This window comes from Brachycentrus maculatus, unplaced genomic scaffold (genome assembly GCF_059751285.1).
Source record: "Brachycentrus maculatus isolate JH-2025_06_01 unplaced genomic scaffold, ASM5975128v1 h1tg000097l, whole genome shotgun sequence".
In the NCBI taxonomy this organism is placed as follows: domain Eukaryota; kingdom Metazoa; phylum Arthropoda; class Insecta; order Trichoptera; family Brachycentridae; genus Brachycentrus; species Brachycentrus maculatus.
Genome location: NW_028280851.1, coordinates 633,277 through 646,230, shown reverse-complemented (window position 1 = coordinate 646,230; position 12,954 = coordinate 633,277). Strand labels below are relative to the sequence as shown.

The 12,954-nt window shown below is 33.0% G+C and overlaps 1 protein-coding gene across 12 annotated transcripts in view; it reads right to left on the bottom strand.

Moving 5' to 3' along the window:
• by (focal adhesion protein tensin) overlaps positions 1 to 12,954 on the bottom strand; it is a 352,917-nt gene that overhangs the window by 30,795 nt on the left and 309,168 nt on the right. For 11 of the 12 annotated variants that reach the window (XM_088258488.1, XM_088258483.1, XM_088258487.1 and 8 more), the window contains one exon: positions 5,907 to 6,561. In XM_088258488.1, the coding sequence (XP_088114614.1) occupies positions 5,907 to 6,561 (655 nt within the window). The remainder of the gene's footprint in view (positions 1 to 5,906; positions 6,562 to 12,954) is intronic. The other variant, XM_088258484.1, reaches the window with a different exon arrangement.

The following is a 12,954-nucleotide window of genomic DNA, read 5'->3' as shown; positions in this document are numbered from 1 at the left end:
GCGAATGTAGTTGGAAAAAGGAGCAGAAGAAGACCGTGAAAAACTTGGCAAGATCAGATATATCAAATACTTGCATGTGGTCAGATTAGGAGTCGAAATAATCGGTCGGTACGTATGAGGAGATGCATGAATATGGAAGAGGCGAAGAAAGTTTGCAAAGACAGAGTTGTATGGCGATCCATTCTCTCTGCCTTCCCCTACGGGGAAGTGGCGTGATGGTTAGTTAGTTAGATATTTTAGGAACACGAATGTTTTATCTACCTGACTAACTAACCATCACGCCGCTTCACCGCAGGGTAGGCAGAGATAATACAACGCCACACCACTCTGTCTTTGCAAATATCATTCGCCTCTTCCACATTCATGCATCGCCGTATACATCTTCTTCAAGCCCTTATCCGCACCCCAATTGTGCGTAGGGCACTGCATCATTTAAACCCAGTGTTATCTAGGAAAGGTGATCAGCCCTCCGCTACATGTACCAGTCCAGGGTAATATTATAGTGAATAAATATTAGAGTGAAAAATCAATTATATTTATTTTCACCCCCCCTTGGAAATCGAACCGGGGACCTCCAGTACGGTAGCCAAGCGTACTGACCATTACATGACAAATTATTTATTTTGCACTCTTTTATTTATTTAATATCACCCTGGACTGGTCCCTTAAGCGCAGAATGATCACCTTGCCTTCATGTAAGTAACGATCAAGATAATACTGCTTCAATGCGATGCAGCGCCCTATGCACCCTTGGGTGCGGATAATCGTTAGAAGAAGAAGAAGAAGAACAAGAAGTAGAAGAAGATTTTATGGAACAAAAATGCATCACTGTGTCCATAATTATGTACTTGACAAAATTACCTCACCGACCAATAGTAAAATATGATCATGCAAAACAAAGCTGTCAGTCGAATGTGGCCGACAGCGGAGGAAGACAATAAACTGACAAATAAAATAAGCGATAGAAGCGCAAATTGGTAGTGACATTGGCGTCTGGTTCAAGTGCGAATGTCACCAGAGTGCCAGCGTTATGTATTATTAACTATATCGCTGCCCCCACGTTCCACCCATGGCTTTTACGATCCCACATTATATTGTTACATTGCGGCGAACTACGCCCATGGCCTTTGTTGACCAATTACGAAGTGTTCATCGAACAACGAACTGCTGATAAATGTAACATAATAATATCGTAAGGAGTGTGCAGATATCAAAGATCTATATCTTGTGATCCGAAATTATAGACTTTCTGGACTTACTGGGATCCTAATACAGTAAAGCAACAAAGCGTTACCTACGTACTGTAGAAAACTTTAACTTTAATTATTTTTATAATAATTTTTTAAAAGATATATTTCAATGAATTCTTAATTATTTTTTTAATGAATTATTTTAAAAAATCTCTTCGCAATAAAAGCCATCTTAATCCAAGATACATGGCTTTTGTCAACTCATATCACTCGCTCCTTTCAAGAACGTCATAAATCAAAATAGTAAATTTTCAGTTGTGCATGTTTCCCGAATGCCCAGAAAATGTACTATATCCCAGCAAAAGAGGCATATTTTAATTTAATATTTACCCGTAACAAAGCAGAAAGTGTTATTTTTGCGTTTTGAAGAAAATGTATTGTTAAATTATTTTTTAAATAAACTAAATATTTTTCAAATGGAGAAAAAACAGGTTTTACTTAAAACAATCTGTTGCACAATAAAAAGTGGCTTGATATTTATTTTTAATACATTGTATTATATTTTTAAACTTTAAAAACGTTCTCCTGAAAAATCTTGCTTTTTTTATTTATGACGTTCTTGAAAGGAGTGAGCGATATGTGCAGTGTCATGAGATTAATGTTAATGAGTTCCAAAAATTTCAGTAGTGTGGCTGTCAATCATGGGTAGAATGGTGAATGCTGCACGAAAGTGATCACTTAACCAGACTATGACAGAAACTAAGCCCTGTTAATACCCAGACTTCCATATTCTTCTTCGTCTTTGTTGAGATTCCAAAAATGTAATTCTTAATAAATATATTTGAACAAAAACTTTGTACGATTCACAAAATATATGCCATCTGTAAGTACGAGTATAAAGAAGGAGAAAAAGGTCCTTCTCCAAGCACAAGAGCTCAGTCTCTTTTTTGGAGAGGATCAGCGTAATTAAAATTACAAGATTGTATTTAGTAGAAATATATAGAAATTGTATTAAATTGTAAAAAAAATGTAACTATATACATTAAATAAATAAATATATACATATTTCAGGCCATCCCAAAGTTAACGTTTTAACTACGTTGAGTATTTTTTTCGGTAACTTCCTAACAATAAAACAAAATCCAAATGTACACAACGTAGCTACGATGTATATTATATACTTTTTTTACACGGTATCGCGTAGAATGTCTCTACCGTGTAAATTGGGACTTTAGTGTATTTTTAACGTCAGAAACGAGTTCTCGTTGTTTAAATGACATATGACACTTACGAACTTGCAATATATCTCACGGTCCATCGTAAAATATAGAAATCTTAGACTTCAGTTCACACCTAAATGATAAATATAAAGACTTATTATAAGTACGTTTGTTCAATATGTTACAACACTCGATCTTAGCGCTTAAGTTTATATATTCCAATTTTGGTCTGTGGCCGTTTGTATGGGTACGAACTGGTTGAGAAATGTGACACGAAAGTAGAAAAGATACTCTCGGAGGCTGGGGTCTGATACTGTATCGAAAAGGCAGTTGAAGAAAATCACTTTACAATTCACTCAATTAACATAAATTAGAGAATTCATCAATAACCTTGTTTTTTTTTCATTTGTGGCAAAAATTCATATAAAATATAATAATATGATCAAGGTGGTTTGAAAATAGGAATGCCACCTTTAGTTATACTAAAAATAAAAATATTCTGGCCACTTGTATTTTGCAAGTGCGTATCTATTATTTAAATTAACGTTTTTCATACTGGTTAATTTATAAAATACTGCATGTTACATTTAAATACTTATTTTTTTACATATGTGTACACACGTGTCTACACATACATATAAAATCTTTTCACAATTTAGCCCAATAAACAATTAAATTTTAAAGGAGTAAATAATTATTTTCATCGAAAAATCAACAAAAACTTTACACAAAAAAAACAAAGAAAAACTAAATATGATCCAATTACAGGTTTCCTCATGTAATAATAAAATATCTTATAGAAATAACAACTAAATATTTTTTTCACATTTATTTTATTTGGCCATTGATCTGATTTCGTCGTTACCGACATCATCCGACCGGTCACTGGTCAAATAAAGAAAATGTGGAAAAATATATTTAGTAATTATTTTATTAAATAACCTATTTTTTCCAACCCTCACTTGCACCCAGTGGTGCTAAGCATACTGCTTCGTATATGAGCAGTGTTATCTTAATCGTTAAATATACATAAGAGAAGGTGATCAGCCCTGCGCTTCAGTTTTCAGTCTAGGGTAATATCAAATAAATATTAGAGTGAAAATTTTATCGAAGTATTATTGCCTTTAAATAAAATATTCTAATATTTTTATTGAAATAAAGTTGTGGACAAAAAAGTAAGCAAAATTACATTTGGCATTTCATTTTTCAATTTTAACCAAATGATTTCACGAATCTAAAAATACAATAATATAATAATAATAATAAAACCCTTACCGCACCCCAATGGTGCATAGGGCACTGCTTCATATAAACGCAGTGTTATCTCGATCGTTTACACATGAAGGAAAGGTGATCAGCCCTCCACTTCAGGTACCAGTCCAGTGTAATATTGAATAAATATTAGAGTGAAAAAATCACTTATATTTATTAAACCCCCCCTGGGAATCGAACCCGGGACCTCCAGAATGGTAGCCGAGCATGCTGACCATTACACTACGGAGGCGGACAAAATATAAATGTTTATTTATAAATTTTAAACGTAGGATGTACGAAAAGTTGAGATGAACGTATTTTTATTACTTAATAAAGCGAATGATGATAAATGCTTGCCAAATTAATCACACTAATTACTTTTATATGTAAGTTAAATGGACAAACAGACCTGAGTGTTTAATCAGAATGTATGCAAATATTTTAAAGGAATATTTATTCGTTTTTTCTTTAAATAATCAAAACACTATTCTAAAATTATTATTGTACAAAAATATAGAAATAAAACGAACAAAAAACGTAGGAATATCCGGATTATTTTATGTATTTAAACAATCTAATATATTTATAAACCTCCATTTACTTTAGTATGAAGAAGAAAATAATAATGTATCCAACTTGTTTGAATCCCATTTACACCGGTTAAGAGCTTATCATATTAATATGTTTGCAAAATTTCTCTTACTTAATTATAATAAAGGAGAGTGAATGCTGGGAACAGAGTGAATGGTGCACTACATAAAATCAGTTTTAGCAAATAAAAATCTATCAGCGGAAGCTAAACTGGCAGTACACAATGGAGTTCTGGTTCCAACCCTTATGAATGGAAGCGAAGCATGGAGTTGGCAAAAGAAGGATGAAAGCAGACTGAATGCAGTCGAAATGCGATCCCTCAGACGAATGTGTGGCAAAACGATGTTTGATAGATGTTCGAATGATGAAATAAGGAAAGAATTTAAGGCTGAGATAAGCATTATCGATAAAATTAAGAAAGGTGTGTTGAAAGGTGTGTAAAATTAAGAAACAAATTTATGGGGCGAATGTAGTTAGAAAAAGAAGCAGAGGACGACCGAGGAAAACTTGGCACAAGCAGGTATGTCAAATACTTGAAAGTGGCCGGGTCAGGAGTCGTAATAATCGTCGGGTATGTATGAGGAGATGCATGAATGTAGAATGTTTGCAAAGACAGAGTGGTGTGGCGTTCGATTCTCTCTGCCTACCCCTGCGGGGAAGCGGCGTGATGGTTAGTTAGTTAGTTAGTTAATTATAATAATATATTTAGCTTACTCCTTTTCATGATTCATATACCAATCCGTTAGCGAAAAAATATTAAAATTTAATATTTTGTTTAAATAAGCTTTTTATATTCCACCTACCTAAATTAAAGTCTATGTTATATATTCGTAAATATAATATAAATATTGAAAAAAATATTTAATTTCATACGATATTATTTTATTATGCTTACTTGAAGTAACGAAAAACGATTAAAATTTTCGAATAAGTTTTAAATATAGTATCTACATAAATTATATTTCGACGTAAATATAAATAAAATGTTTAAAGTGAAATTATTTTATTTTGTTGGGATGGAACATAAAATGATTGTAATTTAATATTTCGTTAAAATAAGTTTGTTATATTGTGCCTACTTAAACTAAAGACGACGTTATATTTTCACGAACATTTAATAAAAATATTATAAAAAAACCTTTTTAATTTGAAATTATTTTATTATGTTTGGATGGAGAAACATAAAATGATTAAAATGAAATAATTAATTTAAATAGGTATATTGTACTAACTCAAACTAAAGTCGAATATTTTCACGTAAATATGTATAAAAAATAATTTAAAAAAGTGTTTAATTTAATATTATTTTATTATGTTTGGATGGAGAAATATAAAATGATTAAAATTGAATATTTCGTTAAAACTAGTTTGTTTTATTGTACCTACTTAAACTTAAGTCCACGTTTTGGTATATTTTCACGTTAATATATAATTATTTAAAAAATATTTTATTTCATTTGATATCATTTTATTATGCTGGGATGGAATAACGTAAAATAAAATTTATTTATATTGTACCTAGTTAAACAACCATAAATTTGACGTTATATATTCACGTAAATAAAATAAAAATATCGTACTGAATTTGATATAATTTTATTACGTTCGTATGGTGTAACGTAAAGTGAAAGTAAGGCGTAAGAGTACTCACCCCGAGTAGTGGTTCTCGTAGGGGGGCGCCGAGGTGGTGGTCACCGTGGTGATCTGCTCCTCCCTCTTGAGTCGCTGCTCCTTGCGCGGCACGGGGGGCGAGAGCGCGGGGGGCGCCAGCGCGCCGGCGGGGCTCGGGCCGCGCGCCCGCGGGCCCGGGCTGCCGGCGCGGCCCAACGCCTCGCGGCGCTCCCTCCTGCGGAAGGCCTCGTTGGCCTCCGGCGTGAAGAGGGTCTCGATGGGGTCCGAGTCGAGGAACTTGTCGGGCGCGTCGGGCCGGCCGAGCGCCTTGCGCACGAGGCTCGGGCTGGACAGGTGCGGCTGGCAGCGCAGCATGGCGGCGTCTGGCGCGGTGTAGGCGAACGGGCGCGAGTCGGCCCGCGCGTGGTACGGGATGTCCTCTTGCGCGGGGCCGGGGGCGGGGGGGCCCGGCAGGCGCTCCACGGTGCGCAGCATGTCCCGCAGCAGCGCGTCCAGCTCGCGGCGGCGCGCGCCCGGCGAGGGCGAGCCCTGCCGGCGGCCCGCCGAGCTGATGCCCGAGTCCATGGAGGCGCTCAGCGGGCTGGCGCTGCCGGCCGCCGGAGCGCCGCCGCCCGCGCCCCCGCGCCGGGCCACAGTCGCGTAGATGGGGCCCTCGCCACTGCTGCGACCTGCTGCTGACAAACATACTTATTTATAATTTTTTGACATCCCTACACATAACTGAAAAATAACTCCTGAGATAATCCAGATTTGTTAACACACTCAAAATGTTATACTTATTTATTTTAAAACATATTACATACAAAAACCATATTAATAATATTCCCGATATCAAATTTTATCGGCTTATTTTAGGATATGGGATTAATGTTAACAAGATTTAAAAGACATCACAAATAAGACTGCGTACTTGCGTGAGATATTCTGAATTTCCCTTTTTTATAGTTCGTAATTAATCTATAATACATGTATTAAATGTAAAAACAAACACTGATTTTTCGAGTCTAATAAGTTGTATTTTTTTTAAAACACATAAAAATCAATTCTGCGACATTCGTTTGAAAATGTCATAACTAGGCGAGGCATTTGTCACAAAATTGATTTTTGCGTGTTTTTTTACAATAAAATACAACTTGGTAGACTCAAAAATTCAGCGTTCGATTTAACATTTAATACTTAAATTAAAATGGAGTTCTACAAATTAAATGCCAAAATTATAATATGTCAACCTTTTTCGACTAAATATCGTAAATCTTCTTAAAATAAATAAACATACGAATTATTAAAAAAAAAACTTTGAAGGGAAACATGGATCGCTTCAAAATGTATAATACGTTTTTTTTATAGGTTTTTTCATCAAAGGTTTGTTTCATGTTGAGGCTTCACATAAAACATCAATTAAAAAAATAATGAATACATATTCATACATACATTTAATTTGTGTAGGTTTTCCACCAGGTTTTTTATTCAAATATTTTTTTGGTGTTGAGATTATATTGAATACATATTTTTTTAAATAACCATGTTTTATACAAATATATATATATATATATATATATATATATATATATATATATATATATATATATATATATATATATATATATATATATATATATATATATATATATATATAAATATGTATATATGTAAGATATACTTTTAACCTAAGCCTTCCATGCCGTGAAATTAGAAATCTGTTTAATTTATTAAAATTAGCGACTCTCACTTACTAACATGGAACTATCGATTCAGATAAAAACACGAATTCCACCTTTCCGATCCAAAACATAATGTAATCAATTCACATACGACTGTCATTTTACAACTCTTGTATTTAAAATAGCTTATTTGATGCCATGTAAACAAAATAAATATATTTTGTTTTCCATGTTTCTTAGCTAGGATGTCTTCGTGATTTTCGGGGAGTGTTCAAATTTAGATTTACTAATTATAAAGTATAAACAATAACTAATATTATTACTAGAAGAATCACTAATACCCGCTTCTTTTACAAAATATTCAATTGGATTGATCACAATTCCTTGAGAAAATTATAATTCATATCCCTCAACTTACAATTCGGAAGCAACAACTGTTTCAGGTTTGCATATCAACCACAAATGATAATATGACAATTCATCTTTCCCCAGAATCCTAAATTATTGACTTTTATTCTGAAATTGATACATATTTCCTTACTCTAATTCACTAAAAAAATTCTAGATCCCTTATTACAAATAATCATTTACATTTTGCATATAAATATATATTTTTTAATTTGATATTTTTAACTGTCGGGTTATGGTCCTGTGGTTAGTGTCGCGGACCCTTGAGTCAGGGTTTCTCGGTTCGAACATGCTCTATCACAATTTGATACCTATTTCTAATAATGAGCCGCTTAGGTTTACAGAGATTTTATATTTTTGGAAATATAAAAATGAAATAAAAAAACACAAATATTTCTTTCTTTAAATTAATAAAAAACTGTTTTTGGCACAATTATATATATAACTATAATTATCCCATATTTTTCGTATTAGATGTTAAAAAAAAATGTAATGAAAGGGAAATATTTGTGTTTTTATTATTTACACAAATATTTCAATTTCATACTATTTCTGTGACCTGAGCGGCTCATTATTAGTAATAGGTATCAAATTGTGGTAGAGTGGGTTCGAACCGAGATACTCTAAGAGTCCACAACACTAACCACGGGACAACAACTCGACTGTATAGTATTTTACGTTTGTTATTTTCTTTAAAATAAATTTATGACCAAACAAATCTTATTATTTGAACTAGAAATAGAATGGTCTGTAAAATTTACGTTGAAATTATAAAGTAATATTAAAATTTACATTCCAAATCACGGTTCCGCGAACGACTCGAATCACCGGTGAACAATTCCACAGCATCCGGCGGAAAGCTTAACAAGGAACAAGTTCGCGACAGATAGATATAAAAATTCAGTATGGAAGACAATACTGGAGCCGCGACGGCCTTGAACTATCACTAGTTCCCCAAATACATCACAGCTCCACGCATGGATTCTGTCCCAATCCCCGCCAACTTCGTAACTACTCGCCACCTGCTACAAATTCAATTAATTTCTCCCAAACCCAACGAATTTTTTAATTTTCAAAACATCCCACAGATTCCAGACAGTGCGAAGTTTCTGGACCATTTTTTCGGGGATTGAAATAGTTTAAATAACCCCTGGGGGAGAGATTTTGCGAACAGATCGCCCCCCTCCAGAATTTTGCGCAGACCGGAGCGCCACTCTCTACCGTACACAGAATACGGAAGTGCGCGCTCAGCTGTTTCACCGTTTTGGTCAGACTATGTCGTTTGAGATAGTGGTCCCATGTACTAGACTGTGCGTACCAGAATTGCAAATATTCTCAACTACGTATTCGCGGTTTGCGAATTCTTTACGTACGTTTAGAACTACCTGACCATATGTAATTTATTCGCAACTACGTACACGCGATTTGCTAATTCTTTGCGTTCGATTTGAACTACTTGACTACATATTTGAACTATATGTAATTTATGGATTCGAAAAACAATTGGCATTCTGTCAATGGTTTTAATGATTTGTAGAGCTAACAAACTTAATCCTTCGCACTCCTGGGTCGAGTGTGGCTCAACATTGTATTTATTACGTCAACTCTGATGTCGACTCTGACTCGAGTTTATATTAAACTCAATTTCTGTAATACATTAGTTAAAATAAAAATACACACTCCACAATGTAACTGGTCCCCTTTTAAAATTTATTTTGTAAAACCTCGATATAACGGACCTCTATTTAACGAACTTCGGATATAACGGATAAAAAATCAGGTCAATTTATTGACTATTCGTCAGATAACGAAGTTCTTACATATTATACGCATTTTCGTAATTTTGGCGAGTTAAATGAAACTTACCGTTTTCGAAGTGAGCAATGTCAGTCAAATTTCGCACACATTTTTTTTCGTTTTTATTCGTGACAGGCGCCGTGGCATATTTGGGTAGACGCACGAATGCGAAACTGGAGTCGCGGTTTCGATTCCCCCAAGTGCAAAATAAATTCAAAAAAGATATATTTTTAATTGGTCTGGGTGTTAGTGATGTATTTTGCACATTTACCTTCCCTATCCTACTATCCTACCTGCAGACAAGCCTCTAAAAGTAAAGAACTTTTCGGGTTATTTCTTTTAAAAAAACACACGTAATATTAAACAGTGATCATGACGGACAGCGTGCTTCTTGAGAACTGCAGTCACTTAGTATTTTCAATGTTTCTGATTGCATTTGTATAGCATAATTTTTAATACATACTTATTTTCAATTACTGAAAAGTATTGTTAAATTAAACATATTTTAAATGTGTGGTTTTCATTTTCTTTCTTTTCTTTATAATCAGACTAAGCCAAAGCAACGCGTGGCCGCGTTCAGATTGTAAATAATTAATTAATTTTCTAAATGAAACTTTCTATTTTCCAAGTGAGCAATGTCCGTAAAATTTTGCACATATTTTTTTAGTTAAAAAAATACCACTGGTTTATCGTTGTTTTCTAACGACATTTTAAGCACGGTTGTATCATAATAAACACGTAATTGTATTCATATTGTACGTTTAGATTTATGATATTCGAAGACATTGTACTTGAACCAAAATACCACGAAACATTAAAGAACAATAACCAATTTATTGGCGTACTAAACAATAAACCACGTTCTCGGCATAGTAAACTTCAGAAATGATATAGGAAAGCTGCTATAATCAACACTCGTTAAAATATGCACGCCACACAAAGTCGTGAAAATTGAACGATCCATAATAGAAATAGCCAGAATTTAACAACCGTGTTGCAATAACAATAATTCAAGTACCTTATTTATTTATTTATTGATGCATTTAATTTGTAGAACTCCATTTTAATTTATGTATTAATTTTAAATCAAACACAGGTTTTTTGAGTCTACTAAGTTGTATATATATATATATATATATATATATATATATATATATATATATATATATATATATATATATATATATATATATATATATATATATATATATACATATATATGTATATTTTTTTTTATATAAATTCTTAAAAATAATATTACCAACAATTGTATTAAGCTTTAAAATATTAATTCTCTAAATTATGGCCATGTCAATAAATTCTTCCTTTCCCAGAAAATAAAAATATAAGGGTACATACCTACATCCCCCATTAGCTACGGTTGTCTCCCATAAATTATTGCTGCACGTGTTAAAAATGTCACTTAGAATTGTATAGCTACATAAGGACCGTAGTCCATTTGATCTTCACATTCGTTTGATAATGCCCTAACAAGGCGAAACAATTGTCACAATATAATTTTTTATGTGTTTTTGTTAATAAAATACAACTTAGTAGACTCAAAAAATCTGTGTTTGATTTAAAATTAATACATATCTTATTCATGCTTAGTGTTATTTTACTATATGTCTTAACATTTCATTCGAATCAAAAAAGTCCGCGAAAACAAAACAGTATTTTAATTTATTTATTCAGATACTGCATTTTTACCCTAGGGATGTGATATTTTTTTTTGTGTGTGTGTATTGTAGGTATCAACACTAGACATAACTGAAATATGGAATTGAACGAGGTGGAAGAATGTTAAGTTGGTAACTATTCATCAAACATGACGAAGAATATGGAACTCTGGGCATTTACGGGGCTGACGAGCGTTATAGGCTGGTTTAAGAAACTCCTGTAATTGGAGATAATCAAGATTTTGTGAACAAGTATTCGGACACATTCGAAATGTTATGTTGGTAATATTGTACATAAATAAACTCAAATCGTATTCTCAAAAAAAAATCTATTAAAAAACTTGAATTATCATGAATATTGGTTTTAAATTTTAAAATTAATTCGCTTTGTGTGCTAAGAAAATTTATTATATTGAGTTCATGACCAGCTTATTCAATTTAGAATAGTGTGAAATATATCGCTCACTCCTTTCAAGAACGTCATAAATCAAAAAACTAGATTTTTTCAGGAAAACGTTTTTAAAGTTTAAAAGTACAATACAATGTATTAAAAATAAATATCAAGCCACTTTTTGAAATTTTTACTGTGCTACAGATCTTTTTAGGTATAACCTAAAGGTTTTTACTCCATTTGAAAAATATTAAGTTTATTTAAAAAAAAATAAACCACCTTTTCCTCAAAATGCAAAAACAACACTTTCTGCCCTGTAGCGGGTAAATATTAAGTTAAAAATATGCCTCTTTTGCTGGGATATAGTACATTTTTGGGGGATTTCGAAAATATGCACAACTGAAAATTGACGATTTTTGATTTGTGACGTTCTTGAAAGGAGTGAGCGACATCTTACAGGTAATTTATTAATACAAAATGTTTATGTGCTAGCACATCCATGAACGTGTTATGGGAAATTCTGCATGGATACTGCATACTAAAATTTGTTCATATTTTACACCGGAAATGCATACACATAAATTCATAACTATCAAATCATAACGTCTTCGCATAAATCTATGGTAAGTACGTACTAGAAAATCAATCAATTTATTTTTTGAAATTTGAAGTTAATTTATATAAACTTTCTTATTGTTTTTCAAATATGAAAGTAATATTAGTAGGTATATGGTATAACCTCTCACCGGTGAGTGGTTATATACTAACATTTTAAAAAATATATATAAAAGTAATAATGAATAACCACAAAGTAAATGCTTTGAATATTAATAATATTGAGAAAACGTACTTAAAATTTACTTCAAAAGTCTATCTTCTTCTTCTTCTAACCCTTATCCGCACCAAATGGTGCATAGGGCACTGCATCGTAGCGACGCAGTGTTATCTTGATCGTTAATTGCACGAAGGCAAGGTGATCAGCCCTGCGCTTCTTGTACCAGTCCAGGGTGATATTAAATAAATATGATAGTGAAAAGTCTAAAGTCATAAGTCTATAGGGTGACAAAAAAGTCTACAAAATATTTGGCCGATTATAAATTGAAATTGCGTGACATAGCTAATACATTAAAG